The 26,583-nt window shown below is 41.1% G+C and overlaps 1 protein-coding gene across 1 annotated transcript in view; it reads left to right on the forward strand.

The window, feature by feature from the left end:
• The window catches only part of CLASP1 (cytoplasmic linker associated protein 1), a 184,801-nt gene that overhangs the window by 82,090 nt on the left and 76,128 nt on the right, over positions 1–26,583 (forward strand). Inside the window, exons 9-20 of the mRNA XM_063341540.1 lie at positions 6,539–6,691; positions 7,637–7,710; positions 8,513–8,605; positions 9,971–10,116; positions 10,887–11,022; positions 11,756–11,826; positions 12,321–12,380; positions 13,069–13,146; positions 14,963–15,130; positions 15,915–15,964; positions 17,159–17,329; positions 19,006–19,029. Of these exons, the coding sequence (XP_063197610.1) occupies positions 6,539–6,691; positions 7,637–7,710; positions 8,513–8,605; positions 9,971–10,116; positions 10,887–11,022; positions 11,756–11,826; positions 12,321–12,380; positions 13,069–13,146; positions 14,963–15,130; positions 15,915–15,964; positions 17,159–17,329; positions 19,006–19,029 (1,224 nt within the window). The remainder of the gene's footprint in view (positions 1–6,538; positions 6,692–7,636; positions 7,711–8,512; positions 8,606–9,970; positions 10,117–10,886; positions 11,023–11,755; positions 11,827–12,320; positions 12,381–13,068; positions 13,147–14,962; positions 15,131–15,914; positions 15,965–17,158; positions 17,330–19,005; positions 19,030–26,583) is intronic.

The following is a 26,583-nucleotide window of genomic DNA, read 5'->3' on the forward strand; positions in this document are numbered from 1 at the left end:
TACTTTGTCTGCTGTGTTCTTACTTGTGTTAATGCTCATACACTATTAGAGAGTGTATGCTATGGCTTGTTAATGTGATATTAATATTGTCAACCTTATGGTTTTAAAAATCATGTTTTGAAGCAAACAGGCTCATAAATACTGAATCCTTTTTATTTGTCTCTTGTTTTCAAGTCTTCAAGGCTCTTGTTCTAAAGCTTCCCCACAGCCATCATGGGTACAACTTAAATTGGAGCCATCTGATTCCAGGATTAAAATTTATAATAACCCTTGGAAAAGTAACTTGATCAGTCATGACTTGCATGATTTCAGTTTAGTCTTCTGCAGGAAGATTTTGTCTGACTTACCAGGCCAGTCCTTGAGAGCAGGTTGGGAACGTTGCCAGGGCTATTGCTTATTCTCTCAGGTAGAAGTTGGAATTTACTTTCCATAAGCGGATTGTGTCTGCTCAGTCTGGTGTTGGATGTGATCAGGTCAGGGTGTACATCAATTTCCTCAGTTAACTTTATGGAATTGGTTTAATAAATGTAGGATTCCTCACTTTGTTCATTATTTCTACTACTGCCCAATGTTTTTTCTGCTTGCAGAGGGATGTCAGACATCAGTACTCTGAAATTGCCGTAGCTGTGTGCTTGGGATTGAGCAGGGTGTGTATCAAAACAACCGTCTGTGTAAATATGATGCATTGGGAGCAGAAAACAATTCCAAGTGTTACTTCTTTCAGGAATCTTCTTTCCCTTTGTGATAGCAGTTGAAGACCTGTTAGGTCATGGGCAGCTTCATTAGCTCATAATTAGACAGAATGAGGCAGGAGCCAAGATGATGAATGTCACCTTTCCTGGCTAAGGAAGGAAAACTGAAACATTATGGATTAAGGAAAAGCTCCTGGGTGTTGGAAGGATTATTAAAAAGCATTTGTCCACTTACCTGGCGTGACGTTCTTGGCTTGGGTCTCTAAGTACCACCTTGCCTGTGGTTGATGGCAGCTGTATTGCTAATTGTATTTATTGTGGGCCTAAATATGTTGTCTAGATTTACACGTAGAAAATCTTATTCAGAAGACAAACTCCCACCCAGAATTATATATGTTCTAGTTTTAATGGGGGAATGTATGTGAGAAGAGAAAGAAGCCGAGGTGATGATGATACACATGTCCTTGCAGACATCATCATTGCTGTGGCTGCCTTAGTCCTGGTGAGCCCTTGGAGGGATCCCCACTGAGGCTGGGTTTTGGGGAATTCACTTGAAGGCCCTTTGGGAAGGATGATGAGGTGGTTCATTGAATTGTGCTGAAAGGTGGCAGCGGGATGGCCTGGGACTGGAGCTGGTTAAAGCTTGGGAGAACTGGACCCAATGGGACAGGGGGTGGCACTGGCGGGGTCTTACCAGGATCACTGAGCCCAAGTAGGCAGTGTTTTAAAGGCTCAAAATACTGTTCCTGGTGTGAAGCATGGGGAAGGAGGGGCCACGGCTGGGGCCAGGAGGAGGGAGCAGCTGGGAAACTGTGGGAGATGGCCAAGCGAGAAACCGTAATGATGTGCTGTGCCTGTATACTGCTGCTTGTGACCGTGACTCCTTTGTTTTTTAACATTGAGTCCTGCTGAGGAGCATGTATGTGTCCCTCTATCTTCAGTGTCTTCATAAACTCGTTTTCCTGGAGAAACCTGTATAATACATGTAAATATTGGGGCTGAGCAGGCTTGTAGCTAGGCCTTACTAGGTTGGTCTGTGCTCATGGGAAGAGGTGTTTAACCTCAGCTGAAGCTGTCACTTTCAGAGGTTGGTGGTGCACCCATAGAGGAGTGAGCTGTGCCTCATGTCCTATGGGGGATACAGCTGGAGATGGTGGGGCCAGATGCTGGCCTTGGGATACGGCACCGTCTGAGGTATCCAAGGAGTCTCTGTCTGAAAAACATTGGCCAATGTACGTTGGGTTGTGTCTGGCAAAAAGGAGTACCTCCAGAGCAGGCAGAGCATCTATAGACTCCACCTTCTGGTTGTGGTGCTTTGGTCTATGTAGATGTCAGACTAGAGATTTAACCGCTTAAATTTAGATGTACGGTTGAAGTGGGGGGAAGGGGATGTCCTGTAAAAGGAAATTCTTGCAAGTTGCTTGCCCACTTCAGTGGCACTGATGCTTGGACGTGGGACATGATGAATGGGCACAGCAGGGCCAGAGCAGGTTTGGTACCTTGCAGAGTCAGGCCTGAAGACCATAGTGGGGCATCTTTGTTAGGAACAGACGTGATGGTAAGCTGCTTTTCACGCTCTGTAGTCACTACAGTGTAGCTCTCTTCTCTAAAGCTTACAGATAAATAACTAAAAGATTTGAATCTGACATCTTAAAGTGGGGTGGGGTGTTTTGTTAGTTTTTTTGAGTATTTTATGGTGGTTTTTTGTGGGTTTTTTGTTGTTTTTTTTGTTGTTGTTGTTGATTTCTTTTTTTTAAGCCAGAAGGCATCTCCTTTCCTTGGAAAGGAAACTTGAGACTCAATTACTTTGCTTTAAAAGGTCCCAGGCTGGCGTTCAGGCAGGGGAAATGCTGGCCCTTATTCACTGTGGTTCCTGAACAGCTAGCGCAGTCTCTTCTCCCCATTTTACACCTTGCCCAGGCCTGAAGGGGTTACATTTTAAAATGAATAATGACTAAATTTATTCGTCATGGACAAACGATGACAGCTGTTGAGATGCTCCTGTTAGCGCTTCCCAGGGGATAAAGTCAGGCTGGTTCCTAGTGCAAGCCAGCCCAGCCAGGCAGAGTCAGCTCGTCTTCATCCCGGATTATTTGTCCTGGGCTCCCCTCGCTAGCAGGGAATTTCCTTCTTAGAAGTGATGTGAAGTTTCCTGGGCTGAAATGGGTGTTGATGAGAATTCTGCAGAGCCGCAGTCGCAGGGAGAGGACTGAAGCCATCGCTGTTTAAATCCACGTGTGAAGACAGCATGCTTAATGAATACGAGGGGCAATGATTGATTATGTTCTGGACTGAAAGCCGCGGCGCTCGGTGAAGCACTGTTACATCTGGGCATGCTATGGAAAATATGAAGGAATGTTGAGGAAGCTTATTTGCAGAAGGATATGTACTTGTAAGCATTGTTTTTTTTCCCCTCCTTAAATAGTGTAAAGGAATTGAAAAATGTAAAGCAAATTGTAGTCTCTGTTTCTCTAAGACAGCAGAGTGGTGAGCAGACAAAGGCCTCTTTTATAAGGGCATGTCTCTGATGGAGGGTGCTATATGGCCCTTATAAATGAGTGCGGGGCGGGGGGGGGGTGTCTTGGGATGGGAGAACATCAACTGTTATTGAATGTTAGAACGTGGCACCGATTCCGCTTTGGTGCATCTCTGCTGGAGTCACGAGAGTTACACCCATGCAGAATTCACCACCTCGTGATTTACAGATGGGCTGCAAAAAATACGAGATCCTAGTTCAAATGATTATTGTGTTCAGCAGCCAACAAATGGGGGAGGGGGGGGAAGGCTTTTTAATGGTAATGTATAGTAGACTGTTTTTTCTCTTATTTTCTGAACTCCCATGTTCAGGTTTCTTTCCGTTCTTTGTTTCTCTCTGTCCTGCACACGTGCTGCCGTGAGACTTGGTGCGCAGTTCTGAACGTGGCGCTGTTATTCTGCGCTGCTCAGATGAGAAAATGCTGATGGGTTATAGAAGGGATATTCTGATTTGATAGATATGTAATGCTTAGTTTGTAGGCTTAATGAACAGAAAGATATGATTGTAATCCAAACATCCCTGAAACTGTGGGCAGGCTGGCTGGTTGGTTTTTTTGGAGTGTTGGTTTTTTATCCAATGCTCAGAAAAGCCGGTTTTACACTGAAAAGATAGTTGCTGTAATTGCTAAAATGCTATAGCAGTGTGATTCTTTTAATATCTGTTTTCCTGATTTTTTTTTTACTTATTATATGAAATAGCAAACCACACCCTCTTCTCCTTTCAGAGGGGTGAGGCTTTAAAAATGCAGATACAAGAGGAAGTGAATTAACTAAGACATATAGATAACCTGAAATGCAGCTGATGGGGAATTTTATTCCCAGATGAAAGTGGTTTTGAAGTAGTAAAGTATATTTTCTTTTGAGTATTACTGACTTTCTCTTGTCTGGTAATACATCTATGATAATTATTTGCTTAATATCTACATGAGCTTTTGAAATAAATGCAACTGGGGCAAACTTTGCTCAGAAGTTTTTTGTATTTAAGGTCTGCGTGGCTCTTCCTGCATTGCTTAAACCTCTTCCTAGGGGCTTCAGAGATTACATGTTTTAAAGTCTATTTTGATCTGCCATGATCTTCTGTGCAACTCTCACCAAATAATGTTTTTGAAATAGTTCCTGTTTGAACTACACTATCTTTCAGGGAAAAAAAAATTCAATCTTGATTTTTAATAACTGCCTGGGATAGAATTCGCTGGGTGACACATGTCCTTACCTCGCAGGGAGTCAGTGCTGTGACTATTGCACTAAATGGAGGGGGGGGAGCGAGGGAAGAAAAAAAGGGAGGGGAAAAAAGCCAATTCAGAATTTAATTTGTTCTTAACCTCCAGCCAGTGGCCTTGTTGTATATTTTTCTATGAAGTGAGAAACAATATTAATAAATCACACTGGAAAACTACGTTAATAAATCTTGAGTTGCTCTGTTAATACAGAATATAATCAAACAACTTGTTAAGAATCTGGCCAGGCTAAACAGTCCCCTGCAGTGAATTTTCCTTTAATTAAAAACATGTTTTTCCGATCCTTTAATCATTCTCATGGTCCTTCCCTGAGCTCTTTTCAAATTATTTTTGAATTGCGTATGTCAGAACATGACCGGTGTCAATAGGGAGGCAGCAGGGTCTCCACGGCTGCCTTAGGGCACTGCGTTAAAGAGAGAGCCCACATCCTAAATGGGGCTTATGTTCTCCTTAGCTGCGGGACCTTAAATTTCTTGATGTTAAGGTTCACTTTTGCCTGAACAACAGTCCAAGTACTGTTACTATATTACCCTTTTCCTTTAGATGCTACTTTTTTTCTGACCCTTTCCCATATTCCAAGACTTCTTGAATATCAAAACTAAGGGGAGAGATGCCCTTGGCCACCTTTCTTAACTTGGATGCTGGTGTCTACCTGACACTTCATTGTTGTGCTGTGACTGGAGTATGGCATCGTGTGCATGGGTACATATTGGAAATGTGGGTTTTACGTTTTTTAGATGGTACATGATGGTTCTCCTGTGTCTGGCTGCTAATGAGCCAATACCACTTTGGGCAGGGAAAACTCCTTAAGGCTCTTGGGCTGAGAACAAGACAGGCGTTTCTCCCTGTTCTTTTGCCTCCCCTAGAATACATCTATGCTGTTAGCAATTTATTTTCTTACTTTCGGAAAGCTCAAGCTGTATTGAATTTCACTCGTTAGTGTCTAACTAGGAGCCTGTATTTGTTACTAGATATTCCCAGGTGCTTTCCTGAATAAGGATGGATTAAAGCACCTGCTTGAGTTTTTGCTGAGTGAAATTTTGCAAAGGAAATGTTCCTGAAATGGTGGAGAGTGGGTGCGTACATTGGACTGCTGGAGAGGGATGGACATGAAGCAGGTCTCAATCTTGGAAGATGTGTCAGTGTGGAGATGCTGTGATGGGGACTGAGGTGACATTCCAGCCTCAATAAATAATGTGTGCCATATATACCAGCTGTCCAAACACTTTGTCACCTTTCAACCTAAGGCTGTTTTTTTTTAAGTGGGTTAGCTAATCTGTGTAAAAATGCAATATAAGCACTCCTTTGGAATTGAAGTGACCTTCACTGAGAATCAAAGTGACTGTAATTCATTTTAAGTTAATTTATTTTCACATTTGGAAGTAGAGGCTGTAGTTCCCTTTGGATGTACACAGAGGATTCAATAAGTTTTAATACATCTTATAGTTTTTATGAATTTGGGTAACTTTTTCTATTTCGTTGTAAAGAATCTCTGTTGGTCATTTAATTATAAAAGTTAAAAGCGGTTTTGTAGCTCTGGATGGCTTTGTGATTAACGGCCTGTGGTTTATCAGCAGCAGGGGTGTTGCCACGTGATGTTTCCTGGGTTGCCCTGTTTATTCTTGGTGTGGGTGCAGGCAGTTGGCAGCGTGTGACCGAGCAGCCTGTGCTGCCTGATCCTGCCACACTTGGATCTTGGATTTGCTCATGGTCTTGTTTCACTACAGCTCATGGCAAAATAGCTCTCGGAGGCGTGAACATCAGAGATACAGAGTGTAGACACCCCAAGTAGTATCTGTGGCTTGCACTGTTCTGCTGTAGATTTGAAGTTTATTCTTTAGGAATGCATTCACTGAAAGACTTTATAACATAGTAGTCACAATAGTAAAGTATTAGGTTCAGTGACCTGGTGGTTGTTTGTGAATAACCAGATTTCTAGCGTGAAGACACTGCTGAGATGAGAGCTGGCAGAGCAGAGCTGAACGTGCAGCATGTTTGCCATCGTGTGGGCATGTTCCTTGGGGCGTCCCTTTGCTTCATCAGACTTACGGCTCAGTATGCTTTATTTGGCAGATAAAATTTTTGATGATGAAGACTCCGTGGATGGGAACAGACCTTCCTCAGCTAGCTCCTCTACATCGTCAAAGGCCCCTGCAAACTCACGCAGAGTTGGGATGGGGACTGCCCGCAGAATTGGGTCTGCAGCTCTGGGCTCCAAGTCTTCAAGTAAGCCGATAGCATATATGAATTGGTCTTTATGTAAGGTATTTATAATGTGCACGTTTGAGCTTATTGCAAGGATTTCCAGGCTGGCCCCCAGAATCCAGTAACAAATTTTCCCTTGTGAAATCATTATGTGAATGTTGTCTGCATGCCACGACCAAGCTTTGGTAGGATGAATCTCCAAGCAGTCCCCACATCCTTATAATGCATTCTGCGTTTGTGAAAGGCTGAACTTGTGTGGTTCTGTGAGTCAGTCACGTCAACATTGCAGTATGTAGGTTTTTGCCTTTATAACTGCAACTGTAGTTGAACTGAAGCAGGCTGCTTACAGCTACATGCTAAACTTCAGCCCGTACAATCCAAAACTGACAGACTGGATTTCTTCTAAGGCCTTTGGGCATTGCTGGTCATGAAGGTGCAGAAAGAAAACTGAGCAGTAATTCTGAGTGTAAGCAATAATCCTACATGTGCTTATTATTCTACATGTGACCTAGAGAAATGGAGAAAGCTCCCTTTATCAGCCAGTCTCTAATCTGATTAGTAGCCCATAGACTATTTATCTTCCTTAACATTTGTCGGTTTGTGCACCTGTCAGATCTGCACCTTCATCTATTATAGACGGGATTAAATCCTTTAAAATAAAATCTCACATATAATTAAAGCAAATATTCCCTTTCATCTTTCAGACTGTGTTCCCTAACTCTTGAGTGACTACTGTAATGACTTCCCTAATGTGCCCTCTGTGCCTAGGAGTTGAAGGATGCTGTGAATGTCTAGTCTGTGCCTGGCATTGAATTTCCCTGTCTCTGCTTTTGGTACATCTGCAGCATTCTGAGGCTGCATGGATAGTGAACTTTCTCCTGATTAGGTGCCTTGATAGCTGGTGGCTTCTTAATTGATTCTCTTGTTGATAAGAAGATTGAAAAGGCTTTTTCATTTGTGTGCCAGCAGCCAAAGAGGGAGCAGGTGCTGTGGATGAAGAAGACTTCATTAAGGCATTTGAAGATGTCCCAACGGTTCAGGTAAGTAGAATTACATGTTAAAACACACAGTAATAAAAAGCAGAAGATGGATGTAGGTTCTCATCCTAATCGCTGGCAAACTGTGCTTCATTGTGATGTTGACAAATCTTCTTTAAGGGGAAGGCAAGTTGAAAGTTGGAGGGAGGCAAGTTTTAAACGGTGGTATCTGCCAGTAGTTTGTGTGGAATGCTCACAAATGGAGGGGAGTGGGAGGGTTGTGATAGAGGTATCACGGGAGCCGACATGGAGCTGGAACTGGACATGCATGCTGTGCGGTGCAGTCTGGTTGAACAAACACTTAAGTCAGCAGGAGCCTCTCTACATTTCCTCTGTACCATCTGGGAACTGAAAGCCATAAAGGTGACTTGCGTCTCCGGGATCGCTGCCACAACTGGGTAGTGCATGTTTGCCGATAGGTTTAGCTGAATAGTGTCATGTATCCCATCTCGTTCACCAGAGCTTTATTTTTGGGACAGCTGAACAGCACACGTATCTACTCATGATCTTCTGCAGGTCTTCACTAATATAGCTACTAGGAGCTGCAGGAATGCTGCTTAGAATTGTGAAAGTATGGTAAAATAATAAAAGATCATCCTTTAATCATCTTGTGGGCATCTAGTATTTTTTTTATTGCAGGAAATGGGTGTAAATTCTTTGCGTTATGCAAAGACAGCTGTATCTAAGGCTAGCACATGACATTTAAGCATTGAGGAGCAAAGGATGTAAAAAGGAAGTTGGGAAGTGATTTTTTTTTTTGGAGTAAATCTTGCATTATGATGCTACTCTGTATTTAAATTTGCAGATTTATTCCAGCCGGGATCTTGAGGAATCCATAAACAAAATAAGAGAGATCCTATCAGATGATAAGCATGACTGGGAACAGAGAGTTTCTGCGGTAAGTAGTGAACTTGGATATGAAATCTATTAACACAAGGTTTTCCTGCATTGAGCTTAATCCCGTGACGAGGGTACTGGGAGGACCTCAGAGTAAGGCTGGAACATAGCTTGTGGTGAACATCTGTTACGTTCCCCCAGGCTATGGGGGAAATGTTTCCTTACGAGACGGAATTTAAAACACATCTGTGAAGGAAAAAGCTATTTGCTGTACAAGAATGTGGAGAGGCAGTATCAGGTTGAACTGGAAGTCATGCAGCAAATCCAGATGTAAAGCTAGAAATTTGCTAGCAGAGGCGGAAATGAAAATGTCTAAAGTGGTATTCAGAATATCTTAAAACTTCCTGATGAAGCAGAAAGTCACTTTGCTTTTAGAGAACTTATTTATGCTTTGCAAAAGGAGGTGTAAAACAATTCAGAAAGAATTTACACACTTAAGTTTTGAATAAATAAATACGACTGTGGGAAATGCAGAAGTGGAAAATCAGATGTGTTATATGCATGCCAAGATTGAGTTTTATTTACTGAGGTGAGCTGTGTATTCACAATATAAATAGATGCATGATCTTGTCTACACTGTAGGCTTTCATTGCTGGTGAGCAACTTTGGCATGTCTGTCAAATGCTGCGTTACAGATCCGAGTGGCAAACTGTGCTGATTCAGCTTCAGGGTTGTGTGTTTTTTTTTATTATTTGCTGTACTGAGTAACAGTGAACTTAAATCAAGGCACTGTACAGAATCCTCAGTATACACGAGGGCCTGTGAAGATGTCCAGAAGAATTACTATAGGATGAATTGGTGGTCCCTGTAATATTAATAGAAAGTCTCCCATTTTGGTGGGGTCAGGGTTCCACTTCTAATAGAGCCAGATAATTATTCTAATGAAGTCAACGGACATATTCTAGATATAAGTCAGTATTACTCAGATCTGAGTTTGACCCATGCCCTTTTAATTCTAGTCATCTTTTTAATACAATAGTTAGTTGTGAGAAGATCTAAGCTTTAGATGCTGTTGTAAATAGATGGTTTCTGAGGGGAAATGGAAGAGAACCTTCAAGACATCCTTTGACTTATAAAGTGATGTTTGGGTTATTAACAATGCAATTTGAGTAGTTGTGTGCAACACTTCTGGATTCCTATAACAGTTAGCTGGAGTGTTTATATTATCGTGTTTGGTATGCTAACCTATGAGTTGAACATAAGATCTGAGATAATGAATTGCTTGGACTTTGAGAACGCAGTTCCTCAATGCATGTTGAGGAACAGTTGTACAAGGACCCTGGAACCAAGTTATCAGCCCTGAACATAACTGTTCTTGTGTTTATTGCTCGTTAACAGTCACTGCTTTCTTTTATGGTCCTAACAGTTGAAAAAGATACGCTCCTTACTTTTGGCTGGAGCTGCAGAATATGATAACTTCTTCCAACACTTAAGACTTTTGGATGGAGCATTTAAATTATCCGCCAAAGACCTGCGGTCTCAAGTAGTGCGGGAGGCTTGTATCACGTTGGGGTAAGTTTACTTTCTACGTATGCTTGCAGTGTGATGGAGAAAAAAGGAACAGACACTGGTTAAAACACATTTAGGATGTAACTTGGTCTGCTAGTACTATATAGTTATAGGTAGACCGTGATTTTACTACAGCTGTTTAAAACCATGTCCATGTAGGCCAGTAATTGTAATCGTGCCGAACTGTGGTGTTGAGTTTTAAACGATGCTGATTTGAGATGCGCTGAATGAATGAGCAAGCCATGCATTCACGCACCGAGTAGGGAAAGATTGAACAGTAAAGCTGAAAATGCATATGCTTTGTTCTGGTCTGGATTATGCTAGTTTTTATTTCTGATGGTTTATCCTTTGTGAAATGCTTCAAGAAAAAGGGCACCGCAGTGTTTCTAACAGCTTTTTTGAAATTTGTGCACGTTAAGGCAAAATAGACTGGTTCAGAGAAACTGTGATGCAGACTAACAAGTTCAGGACAATACGTTCTTTCAGCATTGTCCCACTTGTTTGATAATTTTTTAGCTGTGCTAGTTACTTTATTTACTTTATGCTGAACTTACTGTTTCTCAGAGTTCAGATGAACATAGAACATCAGTTTGAAATGAAAGTAGATGAACTATTTTTTTTGACACATGGTTTTCTCTGCCTCTCGTAGTTGGAGAGGAGGTGACAGTTGGGAAGAGTGAGGTGTCAGATGTGCTTATGTCAGATGTTCTGTAGAAGTCTGACCGGTTTAATCCTCAGCACACTTACCAGCATGACTTCATTCTGTTTTTCAGACATTTGTCATCAGTTCTGGGAAACAAGTTTGACCACGGGGCAGAAGCCATCATGCCAACAATTTTTAATCTGATTCCAAATAGTGCCAAAGTCATGGCCACTTCTGGTGTTGTAGCAGTTAGATTAATCATTCGAGTAAGTATATATCAAAACAGAAAAAAATTTTATCACTTCCAAATACTATGGTGTTTCTGAAAAAACATGAATGCTACTGCAATGAAAATTAGATTAAGTGCCTAATCTACTTTTCTGATTGTGTTGGGCTTGGCTTTCTCAGATGTCATGCAGCCTTGTGTAGATGATGATAGTTAAGCCCTGCCAAAATAGTAGGAAAAACATTTCTTTGCAGAGTAATGTATTTCCACCCCTCTAAGAGCCGAGAAAAGCTTTTTCTTTGAATGGGTTTTAAACCTGCCTTGCAGGACAGACTCATCCTCTTAATTACGCTTTAAAACTCCTCGCGGACAGTGCACACTTCCTAAAACCATTAGGTCATGGAGGTGACTTCTGCCTAGTGATTCACTGGGGAAGCTGTGGATAGATAGCCTGACATCTCTCAAGTTGTCACCACTGACACTTCAGATCTTCTTGCAGTGACTTCTGCTCTTTGACTCACTGGGGCCTGCCATTATGGAAGAAAATAAAATATCTGTTAAAGATATTTTAACAGATCAAATATAAAATGTTTTTATTAATAAAATTATTTGTCCATATCTGTTAGTGTTCTTTTATTTAGCAGTTCTATTTTTAAGAATTGAACAAAAATAAGTATCTGTGTACTGGGTTCAGGTGGCTGAAGGAATGGCTTTCGTTCCATGGAACTGTGGTGTAAAGGTTCCTTTTTGTTTCTGTGTTTGTTTTCTTCTAGCATACGCACATCCCTCGATTAATACCCATCATAACAAGTAATTGTACCTCCAAGTCTGTTGCAGTTAGAAGGTGAGCATTTAGTGTAATTTTTTTTCTTTTTTTCATGAAAAGGTTGATAGACACGCTTCGTAAAGAATGCATCTCATTCTCCCCCGTGAGATGGGGTCCAGTTCAAAGTCAGCTGTCTTGTATAAGCCAGCTGCACTGCAGAGTTAAAAAAAAATATGCACTTTTCCTCAAAGAAGAATGTTCTTTAAGCTAATCTTTGTGCTTATAACGTGTTATAATAACATCATATTATTTTGGCTTCTTTACAGACATGTTCCTATTCCCCACTAGTAGCCGTTATAGTGACACTTTGAGCCAGTCAGCAGGAGTAATATTCTGTTGATAGTGTCATCTGGAAGTTGTACTGGATGTACGAACGGTCCTCTCTGCACACCTGAAATTGGGGCTTTTACTGAATTCTAATGTCCCCAAAAGTTTCATAACAAAAGGTGGCTGTTGTCAGTGCGCCTCTGTTAACTTTGAGAGCTCAGCGTTTCTTGTCTTTCTTCTCTCAGGCGCTGTTTTGAATTTTTAGACTTGCTGTTACAGGAGTGGCAAACGCACTCCCTAGAAAGGTAAGCTCTGAAAACAAGTGGGTTATTTCTCTCCTACTTATGTCTGAGGAGGTTAATTCTTGGAGAAAGGATAATCCAAGAGGTGAGATTATATCAGGTAGGTCTAGTAGAGATATTATTGCTGTAAAAAAAGCATGTACGTGTGTGCGCACACACCATTCATTCCTGTAGTTCTGGCAGTCAGAGTTTGGTGAGTCCTATGCCAGCCCTGGAAAACCTGGATAAGTGAATCCCTGAACTCAGCATTCCTTTTTGCACCCTAAAGTGAGATGATGTGAACGCAACTACACGTCTGTCAGGAGCTTCTGAGGCTTCTACAGCACTTTAGACTAAGGAACAGTGAAAGTAATTGTGGGAAAGAGACTGGGACGTGATTTCCTTAGCCCTAGATTGTGCAAGACTATTTAAGGGTTAATGGAGTGTTTTTTGCAGCCAGGCAGTTTCAGTAGCTAACTAAAGACTGACCTATGAAGACTGCTGTTTGCCTTTCCCTAGTCAGCAATGTGGGTGAAACAACACTGACTTGTAAGAGTAGATAAGTAAAGGCTCCAAAGGATTTTACATGGAAACGGGAAGATGTGGTGAACCCTTTGTTCTTGGAGACCAAAGCAAAATCAGATTAGTCATTTGTTTATAAGTGTGGCCTATCTTTCCGGACTGCTGGATAACGTTTTCCTTCTTATTTCAGACACATATCAGTGTTAGCTGAAACGATAAAGAAGGGAATTCATGATGCAGACTCTGAAGCCAGGATAGAGGCAAGAAAGTAAGTGGAAGCTGTTGTTGGTGCCTTTTCTTACCCTCCTCCTTTGCCCCTGTTGTGCTGTGAGTCAATGGTGTTGGATGGTGGAGAATGAAGTCCAGACAAGTTCCATTCTCCTGACAGTTGATGCCAGCTTTCTCTTGGCTTCAGTGGGAGTGTGTACTTCAGACGTCATACGAGGTGATTGAGTAGGGCTGAGTTATATATGTATTGCATCTTCTAACGGTGCTTATTTCACTCTGTTCTTGTAATATTTTATTGTCTTTTATCTGAGTAGGTAAAATGCTTACCTGAGTTGTTCAAGAGTCTAGAGTTGAGAACGAGTAACCTTGTCTTTCTTTTTGATGTCTGAGTGGCTTGCAGTTAACTGAGATTTCTTCTGTTTAGTACAAAAATACTATTATTTCTAATATATTTTTTCTTCTCTTTTTGGCCTGTATGCGAGACCAGGTTATTTGCTACTCTTGAAACAAAAGTCCTTGTGGTAGTACACTTTTAAATGGTATCCTAAACTAAGGAAATCTTATGACACCAAAATAACATATTTGTGTGTATCTATAGGAAACTATAATAATTGCAATTAATTTTCTTCTGTTGAAGATCTCTTGCATTTCCATTAATGTGTTTGTACTTACGGTATGCTGATACACTAGGATCATGCTCTTCTGAACAGAACGCAACAGGAACATTTTTCTTCAGAAATGGGATGCTGTAAAATATGAAATCAATGAACAATAAATTTCATTAACCTAAATGCTATATTATAAGCAGAGGTGTTTCACAGTAGGACTGTTTAAACCCTTTTGAAAAGGGAATGTGTCCGTCACTGAAAAATACAGCCGACACTGAGACTTCGCAGCAGGTGTCTAGTTAAGTTGAATAGACAGCAAGGAGAATGGCATGAGACTTCGGAGAGCAAGCTTAATTCTCTCGTCCCACGTTGCTTAATTGACAGTGTGTCTGATTGTAAGGCAGAAGCTTGTTTCCTTCTAGTGATGTGAGAATGCATGGGACTTCTCTGAGGACTGGTTGTCGCACAACCAATTCTTGATTCATTTGAACTCACAATCTTACTCTTAAACTGGACATTACTTGTCTCCTAAAAAGTGCCTAGAGTCTTCATCTCCTTTGTGGTGAGAATGAATGTTTAGCCATCAGCCAGGAGATTTGGACCAGAGACGAATTCTTCTCACATCCTCAAATGCTCTTCTGTTTTCAGCATGGCACTGATTGGAAGTCTATAGGGGCATCTCTTTTTCCTTTTCCTTGTTATTTCCTTCCTAAAAAAAACCTCAGCCAATAGCCTCAACTAAGTACAGAAGACTTGTCTCTGCAGTGTTGTAGAAGAGCTGTTTGTTAAATTTAAGGAAGAAAACACCACCAGCTGCTGCTTTCCTGAGTCAGGCTTGTGTATGTGTTCTGCTTTTGGCAGGTTTTTTAAGTAGCTACTGAGCATCCAGTTCCAAACTAGCATCAATCTAGTGGGTCTACCATCTCTTATGTGCGTTAGACAGAGGGATGAGGGTTTCTTCTGGAATAGTTTTTTTTTTGACTACTTGTGCTTTTACAGTGCACCGAATGGTGCGTTCCTCTCGTGTTATTTTCATTTGGTTTGTCTGTTCTGTGGCAGTTTGAGCAATACAATGGGTTAAAAAAAGTGCTATGTCGTAAGTGTGTCATAGGGGCAGTAGATGGTTGAAATGACTGGGCTAATGACCCCACTGATACCAGTAGTGAAAAGGGCTCTGACTGTACCTGTGCTCCACTGCCCCCTAAAACGTGACGAGGAAATGTTCACGGTATTGTGCCTTTCTTCCAGGTGTTACTGGGGTTTCCACAGTCACTTCAGCAGAGAGGCAGAGCATTTGTACCACACCTTGGAGTCCTCCTATCAGAAGGCCCTGCAGTCACATTTGAAGAACTCTGACAGCATCGTTTCCTTGCCCCAGTCGGATCGCTCCTCCTCCAGCTCCCAGGAGAGTCTCAAGTAAGTCCTTTGATGTCACCACCTCTCTGTTTAAACAACTGCGGATAGCTGCATTGAACTGGAGGGAGCCATCACGTTGTTTTGTCTCATCTGGTCATCATTTGGCCTCAACACCTGGCTACTCCAAAATTTATTTTTTTTTAGTTACCATTGTATTAAAATAAAAAGCCAGCAAACCCCATTACTGGCTTAAAACAAAATCATTATCTTGATTCCATAAATAAGTTTCTAGGAAGCTTTTTGTGCTCAGCAGATACTGTTAGTCACTCCTTCTGAGTACGCTGAAAACAGTGGTTGGATTGAAAGTCTGTGTTTGACGTTAATCCTAGAGGTGCAAGTATGCCTCTTTCCATAGAAGAGAAAAAGACTAAACTAAATTTGAGTTGTAACTGCAAAATCAATGTATTAACCCTTCTGTTGAATGTATGTATTCCAGCTCCTCTTAGAGATATAGTCAACTTAGGATCCAAATGTCTGCAATTTCAGTGTTAGACCTATATGAAAAATATCCATAACTTATTGGTGTTATTTTCTAAATCTACAAAAAGTGTGCTTAAAAATCTCTTCTAGCTCAAACAATGTGCATCCAAATTTTTTTCTTAATACTTTTGTAAAGAATTTCATGGTGGTGCTGTATTTATTCTTAAACAATAATCTTTCTTGTCTATTCCTGTATATAAATAACTTACTATTAACACAATTGTGCAAGGGAACAGAGTAGCACTGTTACTGATAACTATGAAATACCAATTTTGTTTTAATAAATATTTATATTAACTTCTAGCCGTCCATTGTCTGCCAAAAGAAGCCCTACTGGAAGTACTACATCTAGAGGTGAGAACAGAAGCTGAAAAAGGTGTTGCTAAGGAAGCGTGATGAATTAGAATGAGAATTTCAGACACTGTAATATGCAAAGGACAACTTTGATCACTGTTTACTGCTCCTTAAAATGGCAACTTACTGTGTAAAATTTTTAATTAGTTTTGGGTTGTGCATCACATTGTGTGCATCAACTGCTGATATAACGATGCTTTTGAAAGTTTGTAAATCTGCTATTGCTTGCACCTGAAGGGCAAGCTAAAAAGCCTTGAAAATTGTAGCCAAGGTACATTTAGCTGTGTAGCAGCCGGAATAAACTACTGCTGACGATAAGACATACAGCTACATAGTCTAATGGTGCATTCAGCTTTACAATTTTCTGTCAGTTACTTTTTGTGGTTTCAGCACTTGCTGGAGGCATCATCTGCACGCAAGTCCTACAGTCTTAAATTCCATCTCGTTGCTAATCTGTTTTTACTATTAGATGGAATATTTAGGTGCAGCTTTCCTGTCCTAAGTAAATGCATACAATAATCTAAATAGTAAATTTCAATACAGAATATAACAGACGAAACTTTCTTGGTAGAAATAAGCTGCCTTCTACACCTGACCAAGATCGGGTTCTGTCTGGTTTGTGTATACACTACACCCTGCTGAGACCTTTGATTCAAGGCGATACTGGTGTGGAACCTACTTGATTGTGCACACAAATGCATGTTTGCTTGCAGCTGATTAGACAAGCTCCATGCTTAAGAGGGTAAGCATCAACAAGTGATGGGAGCAGCAGTCCTCATGACATGAGAAGATGAATTGTTGGGAAGGAAGTTAGTAGAACCTGGATTGAAGGCCCTGCTGGTCTGTTTTGCCCAACAACTCACAGGCTGGTGATGAGTACTGTGATTGAACTTTCCCGTCTAGGTTCTGTTAGAAATGTCTTTGCTACTGGCCTGGCAGCCTTTTTGGTGCCTGGCAGCATTTAGGTTAGTGTCTGATAAAGTTCTTAGAAGTAGCATCAGGTCAGCATTGAAATATCTTTGCAGGCAGTGTGGGGAAGCCCACATTGCCCTGATAAAGCATTCTTAGCTGAGTTATTTCAGTGCCAGCAGGGAGCATTAAAAATAGTACATTAAACTGCTTGTCAAGCTCTTTGAAGCACACAGCTCAAAAAATTAATCTTCTTTATTCTGGATCTCCCACTCCCATCTGCAGCATCTACAGTAAGTACAAAATCTGTGTCAACACCAGGATCTCTGCAGCGATCCCGCAGTGACGTCGATGTGAATGCAGCAGCTAGTGCCAAGTCAAAAGTGACGTCTTCTGGAGCATCCATCCCCTTCAGTTCTGCTGCAGCCTTGCCCCCGGGCTCATACGCATCACTAGGTAAATCTACATGTTCTTCTACTCTTGCAGTTAGCTTTCTTTAACACCAGAAAGTGCCTCATAATTTTATTTGAATATTAAACTCTAAGTAGAAGAACATATCTCTGAGATCATTACCAGCTCTCTAGGATCACTGTGGAATCTCTTGCCCTTTGGGGTTAAGGAAAAAATTTGCAACAGAACTGACTTGAAGCAACTTCTTAGGTTTTGAATTGTTTAATGGTCTGCGTCTCGCTCTTCTTTCTGGGGAAAAGCAGATCTTACTCTGGTTCTGGGACGTTGTTGAGGGAAATATTGCTCAATTCCTTTTGACGTTTCCCCCTGTCTCTTTCCCTTCTCTTCCTTCCCTCCTTTCCTGAAACTGGTTTTCCATTAATTGTTTTATGCTGTGAATAGTACATCTTAGTTGAGTTTGATCACTTTCTGCTTTACAAAAGAGAAAGGTGTAGAAGCAAAGAGAAGTCAGTCTTTCTATTTCAGTACACAGGATACAAGTATCTGTTCCTTATGGTGACTCTTTGCATTATAGCCACGTCACATTTTTCTCTTAAAGCATCATATATCACTTTCAGGTGCCCCAGGGTTTCTTACAACAAAGTTTGCATTTGATCTTTCTCTCCTGGAGATGCTGTTGAAGGAGGCACGGAGGACGAAATGCAAGGTGGTGACTGACACCATGTTTGCAGAGCTTCCACTTAATTATGAGCAGAGCTGATCATCTGAGCTAGTTTCTCATTCTGCTGTTTTCGTGCTAATCTAATTCCAGACTTTTCATTGATTTACCTTTACAAGAGGAAGAAAGTTCAGAAATCGGTGATCTTGATTTAAGCTGTGTGGATTGTCTTCACTGAGTCCATTGAAAAGTTGCTTCTCCTTACTGGAAGGGATTTTGTCTTTAGTCTGATAAAATAGGCTTGGTGAATTATATAGGGATGGTTTTTATAGATTCCTTTTGTAGACAGGTTTCTTTCACATCTGAAATATTTTACCTTGGCTTAAATGTGTCGGTTGTATTTGGTTCAAAAGTTGAGTTCTTATTCTGATTTGAATTGTTCCTACTTGGTTCAAGACTTAGATACATTGCAGAGAAAAAGTAACACAGAATATGAAGTTGATAGCATAATAGCGTGCTTTTTGAGCTTACAGATGCAACCATTTTTCGGTTGCGCTGCACACTGGCTTCAGTGTGAAAACTGCTTTCGAACACTCCCTATGTCATGAGGAAGAACGGAAGAAGGGGGGAAGTATCTACTAACGTTGGCTTTGTCCTTGAAGCTGGAGACTGAATACAGCGTTAGTCTTGCTCTTAAAACAGGCTGTAGGAGAAAAGCAGCAAATGCACTGTAAGTGATGCAAACGTGGCTGCTCCTATGGACCCTGCTTCCTTTTGAGCTAGTAGGGACACCTGTCACTTGCGCATTCCTATGAGAGAAATGGCGAGGCAAACAACAAAAATGGAGTTTGGCAAAGGTTGGTTATTGCAGCAGGGAAAACCTGCAAGTGTGTCCTTCAGGTACATTGAGCTTTGATTTGCTGCTCAGTCAAACTTTTTTCATTTCTTTAATTGTATTAATTTTTTTTGCGTATTTCTGCAGCTAATATATAGTGCCGGCGTCTACTGATGTTACTAATTTTCCCTATTAACCCTTTCCTTATTTTTTTTAATTTGCCTAAAGATGGTACTACCAGTAAAACCGAGGGTAAGCAGTCTCTCTGTGTAACTGAGGTGTGTCCACAGTCGTACCACCCTACCTGGTCTCTGTTCTCAAAGTGTTATCTGGTTCTCATCCATGTTCACTGGTGACCTGCATGAAGTGTTGCATGGTTGTCCTGCTCATTTTGATGCCATGGGGTATTCTTCCCTTTCTCTTCAAGCTCCTCCCCGCTAATAGGCACTAGTCTGTTTTTATGACTTCTGATCACAAAACTGGATGTGGGTCTCCATATTTAAAGCACTGATTTTGGTTGAAGGTGACCTGTGCACAGATAAAAAAAAACAACCCAAACAAACAAAAGCTAAAAAAACAACACAGGGCTTGTGTTTTCTTGCTCCATGATGTGTAAAGGTTTGCTGTGATTTTTTTCCATCCAAAGCTCAGGTCGCAACTGCCAAATGCTTTCGGGAAGAGACTGGGCAGCGAGAGAATTGAATGAGATGATCACATGGCAGAAAAATGAGGACAGTAAACAATGATCTCTAGGGAAGGAATACTTAGTCAACCTCTTTAAACCTGAGCTCTCTCTTTTTGTTGTTAACTGTCTGAGCGCGATGGCTTACATCTAAGACAGTTGGAGGAAAGGCTTTTTTCCAAGAACACTGAGCCGCCTAGTTTGGGAGGGCTCCCAGTCTGGTTCTCTGGCTCGTTGTCAAAGCTTGTCCTTTATTTCTCTCAAGCAAAAAAGATCACTGGGAAACCACTTTTTCTGAGGTAGACAGGAGTTGAAAACAAGAATGCCTTCGACATATAATGAAGACACTGTACCCCCCAGCAAATCCATTTTTTTCCCTAATGCAAGTCTCTTTTTCAAGGGATCTATTACTGTCTTGTGGGACTCTGCTCGTATTCTTGATGGCTGCTTGTATTTGGATGTGCTATTCTCAGAAGTGCCACTGTGCCGTGTGACGTGTGTGTTTTTTCCTTACTATTATTGATGCATTGATTTATTATTTAGAAGGAAAGTTTCTACTGTTTTCGAAACTGGCACTTAATCTTAGTGTTGGAGATGAACTGGTTCTGCATCATGGGCAAGTGTTTGTCCTTGGTGATCTCTCAGTGATAAGAAATATGAAGTTGGCCCAAACCACCTGCATTTCTAAATCAAAGGCAAATTAGATGACAGTTCCATGTTGTTGTAATCCTGAGCTTTTTTTATTCATTGCTGACCCTTCTTTTTCTCCTCTTTATCCCCCCCCCCATTCTCAAACTTTTCTATTATTGGCCTAATTTTGAAATGTTGAATGTTTAATGTTAATTTATGAAATACCCTATGCAGGTCTCAGTCCTCTGCTGGGCTGTAGTAATATTTTGGAGGCCTCTTCCAACAGCTGTCCTCTGGAATACCTTTACTTTTTGTTCATTAAACACTTTATTGTCATGCAAAAGGTCATGCATGGGGTTTTTTTGTTTGACTAGTTTGTTTTCTTTCAATTCAGCTATATTGGAAACAGATTTGATTTGGTAAAAATCTGTAATAGAAACCAGCAAGTCGCTTGAGGGGGAAGATTGAGATGAACTTTCAGAAATGGTGTTTGCCATCCCCCTCCTGTTAAATACCAGATCTCATCTCTTCCTTTTGCTCTTAGGATTCTCTCTTTGCGGGAGAATGAGGATCAGGGAGGATTATAATAACATGGCATGCTACAGACGGAGCACTTGAAGTATGAGTTTAATCCCTGTTTGAAACTCTTCATCTTTATTATTCTTTATTGAGACAGTTAAGGGAAAACCAGCCTTTGTTCAGGATTTCGTGTGTCCTACAGATGTGGGCTGAGAAAGGTCTTCTGCCAACTCTTCAATCTTGCAGAGTTTGCCAGGAACTACCGTGAAGGCAAAACTTTATATTCTTGACATAAATGTAAAAGTTAAGGGGGTAGGGAAAAACATCCCCCTTGCTCTGGAAATACCTATGTGTGCAAGAGACACTCTTTGAACATAAAGCAGAAATTCCATCCATGCCTGTGCCCCTGGTGGTTTTTTTTTTGCAGGTCACCAGTAAGTAATTTAAGAGCAAATCCCTGTGTTTTTTTGTGTGGTTCAGCTTGACATTAAATCTGCAGTCTGTTTCCCATCAGGGCTTTCTGTAGCTGCAGTGTGAAAGTTCTGCACCTTCCCCTCAGCTGGGAGCCAGCATTGTGTGAACTTGGCAGTTCCCATCTGCTATGCCCTCAGTTCTCCTCGGCGTTTTGTTTTTGAGCCAGACATCTCAAAACAGGAGCAAGATAGAGAGTGGGTTATGCCAGCGGCAAGAATACAAGTTAAGAGCCGAGTATCAGTCTTTTGGTTTTAAGTAGTGTCATCCTAATTGACAAACGCTATTAATGTGGACTTCCTTATGGAAAGGTGGCATGTGTCTTATATGCCACTTCAATCTGTGCAGGTCTTCTGCTGTCTCTGCGCTGTGAGGCTGTGTCTTTATGTAGTCAGAGTTACGTCTTGATTGCCCAGACCCTTCATTTTTGGGTATCTCTTGAACTACATTAAGAGCTTGGCAGGGAGAAAGCTTGTAAGATCTAAACTTCTATATTTATAGTCATGATCGGGACTTCACAGATAGTGCTATGCAGGTATCAGTTGTGCCGTGTTTGTTATACCTGATTAAAAGGAAACCTTAAAGTTTCTGTGTGTTTTATCATGAAACAACTTTTCAAGGAATATTTTAAAACTGTGCGTGATGGTGACTTTTAGTACAGAATAATGGTTCAGAGTGTTTCTGTTATCTGGCTGCCAGTTTTCAAAGTGAGCATAAAGACAAGCCCTTCAGACAAGCATTTCCCAAAAGGGAGAAAGCATAAATACTGGTCTGTCCTGAAACTGGCAAGTTTAAAACAAAATCAGCAGTTTCCAGAGTCAGTGGCACAATTTTGAATAGTTTTTATGGTTTATCAGAAGGGAAATGAAATCTGGTATATTACAGTTTTCAGATACCAGACCACTTTTTTTGAGCCTAAGTTCAGCTGGACTTCTTGAGCCTTACCAAAGGCTTTGGGAGTAACACAAGGTTTATGAAATCACCATTGCTGTTTTCTTCTCTGCCTTAAAGCTTTTCCTTGACCTCAAGGACAAGGAACAAGTCAAAAGTTTGACTGAATGTGGTGTCTTAGATGGAGGTGCTCAGGTGGTAGGTTTCTTTGTTCTCTTGGTCCATCCCTTTGCAAGCGCTGCCTTGATTTGCCTGTGCTTGTTGGTGTAAAGCAAAGTGGTGCCACTATTGTTCCCTCAGCCCCTCTGCCATGGAGGGAGTTCTTGTGCAAAACCCAGAGGCATCACGTGCTGCTGGCTTCCAGCAAGGGTCGAGTGATTCTTGGGGGAAATCACAGTGCAGAAGCAGGTCTTACACTAGTATAATGTTGGATATGTGCTAAATATGCATGGAAATCATGCCGTGCTTCTTGTAAAAAAAAAAAAAAAAAAAAAAAAAAAAAAAAAGTTGTTTACGGATTTATATGTAAAGCATGTTTTTAATTGATGTGTGCATGTCTCACAGTTTCCCACATGTCATTTAGCAGTGACACAGCTAAGCAGGGCGGGGGGTGGTCCTAGAGGCTCTTTCAGGAGTGTTTCTCTCCAAGCAGGGGAAAAACCCAGTGCTGAGTAATCTAAATGCATTAACCTGATCCACAGAGAGACCATTACCATCCCAGTGCTTCCATGCATAATTTGTGTGGTTGTAGATATCATTGTTCACAGCATGGAACTGATTAAACTCAGTTGTGGAGCCGTTGCAGACCATTTCTAGACTATTTGAAAGCTGTTTTCTTCAGTGTAGGATACAGGCCTGTGACTTACAAAGCTTATGTCTGTTCTGAGCGCTGGGGATGGAGACCCTGCAGTACCCTCCCAGCGGAGCTCCAGGCAACGCCACTGGATGGAGCCTCTTGTAATGCAAAAACATTATCATGGAATCTTGCTGTTCTTGTTCCTTTTTAAAAAAAACAAAACAACTTTGCTAGGTTTAGACATACGTTACACACTTCAAGGTTGATTCTGATCCATTGATTGTTGTAAAAATTGACAATAGCTTTAAAAAATAAAACCAACCAACCTCCCCCCCTCCAAATAGTTTCTTAACGCAAAGCATTTATATGGAGTCTTTCAAAATACTTTCTGTACCAACAGCAGTGTGTCCCATCTCAAATTTAGATCAAGGACCTTTTTATGGAAATACTTTTATGTTTTTTGGAAAGTAGTTGGGGGGGTCTTTATCTGTTCCTTTGCTGTGCTGCTCTTATCAGGATGCAGTAATTCTTTTAAGAGGAGCAGAAAAATAATGGTTATGAAATATGAATTGCTACATCTGCAGTTTGAGCTAGGTATGGAAACAAACACTTGAAAGCAAAGTAGTTTTGGGAGGGGGAGGTGTTTGCTTGAGTTTAACAACACAATAAAAAGTCTGAATAACTTATTTGAAATGTTATTTAGTCTTGCTTGAAATTAGTTTTTTCTGTCTGTGGTAGAAGCCACACAAATAGTCCTATGTGCAAATGACTTTTTTCTTATAGATGAAATCCTTAAGGGAATGCAGTAGACATGTTTGTATTATATAGAGGAACTTCTGTATATACATGCTGTGTGTGGTATAATATATATTAAAAACCTTGAGATTTTCAAGTCAGACAAATGTTGATTCATCTTACATTACTATAAAGCAAATAGAGTTTGGATATCATAAGACTAAGTTAAAAGTTGTGCATATGTGTGAAGGTCAATTAACATATATATGAAACACCCCAGATCCCTCTCCCAGTTTTCTATCTCATACAGATTTGCCCACAGCAATTTTGAGTTCAAATTGGTCACTTCTTGTTTTACAGCTAAAAACTTTGCTTGAGTAGGAAAAACTCAGAATCTTAAATTTTTTTCTTGAAGAGTAGCTTTGAGTCAGTTATTTTGAACCGTTTTTATGCTGCAAGTCAGATTAGTTACCTGTATGAAAAAATAAATATATAGTCTTTAAAGTTGAGAAAATAAAACTTTGGAAAGTATATTAACAATCCATACTTCAGGGAATACATATAACTGATATCGGATGGCACTGTTTCCTTGTAACTGTGGGAAAAACTTGACCTTCAATTTGAGAGGCATTTTTTTTTTTGCCCTTTTGTTTTACTTTATCCCATGGACTTCAAATCATAAACTACTCCTAGGGTGAGCTGTTAGTGTGCTATTGCAGTATTCGTACCATTACGTCATTTTTTGTGTCATATATTTCTAATTTCTGCTGTTCCCATTATTCGCACAATGCAAGTCCAGTGCGGTGTTAGTTCAAATGCTTGTCAACCTTTTTAGAAGGATGAGAAAACCTGTGTTGGTGTTGGGACTCTTTCTCCTGTGCAAGGGCAACTCCTCATCCCACATTGTTCTCTCTGACACCCGTTAGGCCAAAATCAGTGTGCAAATCTACCAGTCCAAAAAGAAGCAGAATTTTGTTCCTGGGCATTCATTCATTCATTCAGAAACTACTGAAGTTGGTAGGAGTCTGTTCGCTGGCTCTCAGGAGTTCCAAAACAGGACTGAGCTCTCTATTTCTAATCCTGCTGATAATCATATGTTAACGAAGTTTGACCCTTTAGTGCAGTTTTCTTTCTTAAAACCCCAAAAACTGGTATCGGAAGCTAATCTTGGTTTCTCTTTATATATTTTAAGCTTTGTATTTCCTAAGGTAGGAGAGTTGCTTATTACATATTGTCCCAGTTTTCTCCTTGTTCTTAGTCACCTGCTGATAAAGGGGCGGTGGGAGATTTTGTAGGTGCAGGAAGAACAGAAGATTCTGGGGATCTTGAGTGGCCTGTGCATCAAAGAAGGAGGTATCGGTCCCTTCTCACCTATTCTTGGACCACGTACACCACTAAACGTGCTTTCCAGTACTGTCTGTTACTGGGTGTAACATTGAATTTCAGCTTGAGTTACTCCCCAGCACTTTCTGCCAAGGGTTTCTGTTGGCCTTCTGGAATGATGCAAGTTAATTCCATTACTGGTTCCTAAGACTGGTCAGGTTTAACTTCTCGTCCTACTGTTTTGTACTCCTGCTGCCACCAGTGAAGCCCTTCTGATGTGAGAAATGAAAGGAAGCCTTGAGGCTTCTGACAAGAGTGTGAGGTCCTTCTGGCTCCTTCCCCACACATGCCTGCGGTGGGGTTTGGGGGCGCACACCTTGCGGCAAGTCACACAGTGGCTCCGTTCATCTGTGTGTTGCTTCACATGTGCCAAACTTGCGAGGGCTGGGAATGGGCCAGCAAAGAGCTATAGAGCTGTCTCTGGGTTGTGTATCAGGCTCGCCATTTGTAAGGGGCAGATAATGTCCTAGAGCAGAGGAGATCTGCAGCCTTGCTGGTGGTAAGAGGACCTCAGCAGCCAGTTGCATGACCGGACCCACGTGGACATGCTCAGGGCTTGTTTAGTTGAGCCAATATTTTCCCAGTTTTATGCTAATGATTTCTTCTATGTCTTGTCTACAAACAAGTGTTTGAACGTAGGTCTCTGTATCTTGCTTACTGAGCTATTTGAAAATGTGATGCTGGTGGAGAGGTCTGAGGTACAGCTGTCTTCCAGGCTTTTTTCCCTGCAGATAAGTCTAGGCTTTCTTCTCAAAGTTAAACATCTCCTTGTTGCTTTGTGTCTATCAGAAACTTGCAGACCATGTTATGAATATTTTGAGAGCTGGGAGAAGAACAGAGCTCTCTATCCGTTCAGCCTGGGCTGCTTACCATTGTCTTGTGCTGCATGTGTACCTTACGTGAAGTGATTTTTTTGGGTGGGAAGCGTATATCTCCCTGTTCATATTTCTCTGTATGCTTATGGCGGAGACAAAGGGCAGGAGATTAATATCTGTAACCGGTGGGTGCAGTTGTCTAGACTCTTCTCTTACCTGTTGTGGTTTTTTCTTTCTTTTATTATTGTGCCTGAAACTTGGAAGTCGTCCTCTGAATGGAGGAGAGCACTGGCATTAGTCCTGAGAAACAGCTTCACATTTGGCTGAGAACTGAGTTGTTGAAAAGTGCTAATGTAGGCTTTCTTTGTGTTGCTCTTAATTATAATTTCTTTCCCATTAACTAGAGACAGATAATTGAAGCTTAGCACTGGAAAGAACATTCTGTAGGAAACAGTTCTGCCTCAGGAAGGGGATGAACTGATGACCCTGTAAGCTTTCCTAGCTCAAATTTCTGTGGCTTTTTCATGAGGAAAGGACAGAAAAAGGATTTAGAACACTTTGAGACTTTATATCCAATCTCCACTTAACTGAGACACACAGAATCATTTTTCCACAACGTTGATTGTGTTAAATGGGACTCTCCATTACAAATAAAGTTACTCTGATCTCGGGATAAATATGAGGGATCTGTAAACAGCAGGGAAACCTCAATAAGCCTGAAATAAAAGCGTAGTCAGGCTGTGTTGACAGACTCTCGCAGGAGCGCATGCCAGCCTGCGCGTGTAGAGCAGGATATAAAACACGGAACTGCTAATTGGAAATCCCAGCGATGGAATTTGTGGGGGCATCTGTCACACCCGTCTCCGAAAGAACGATCGCCTTGT

Source organism: Chroicocephalus ridibundus, chromosome 7, assembly GCF_963924245.1.
Source record: "Chroicocephalus ridibundus chromosome 7, bChrRid1.1, whole genome shotgun sequence".
NCBI classification, from domain to species: Eukaryota; Metazoa; Chordata; class Aves; order Charadriiformes; family Laridae; genus Chroicocephalus; species Chroicocephalus ridibundus.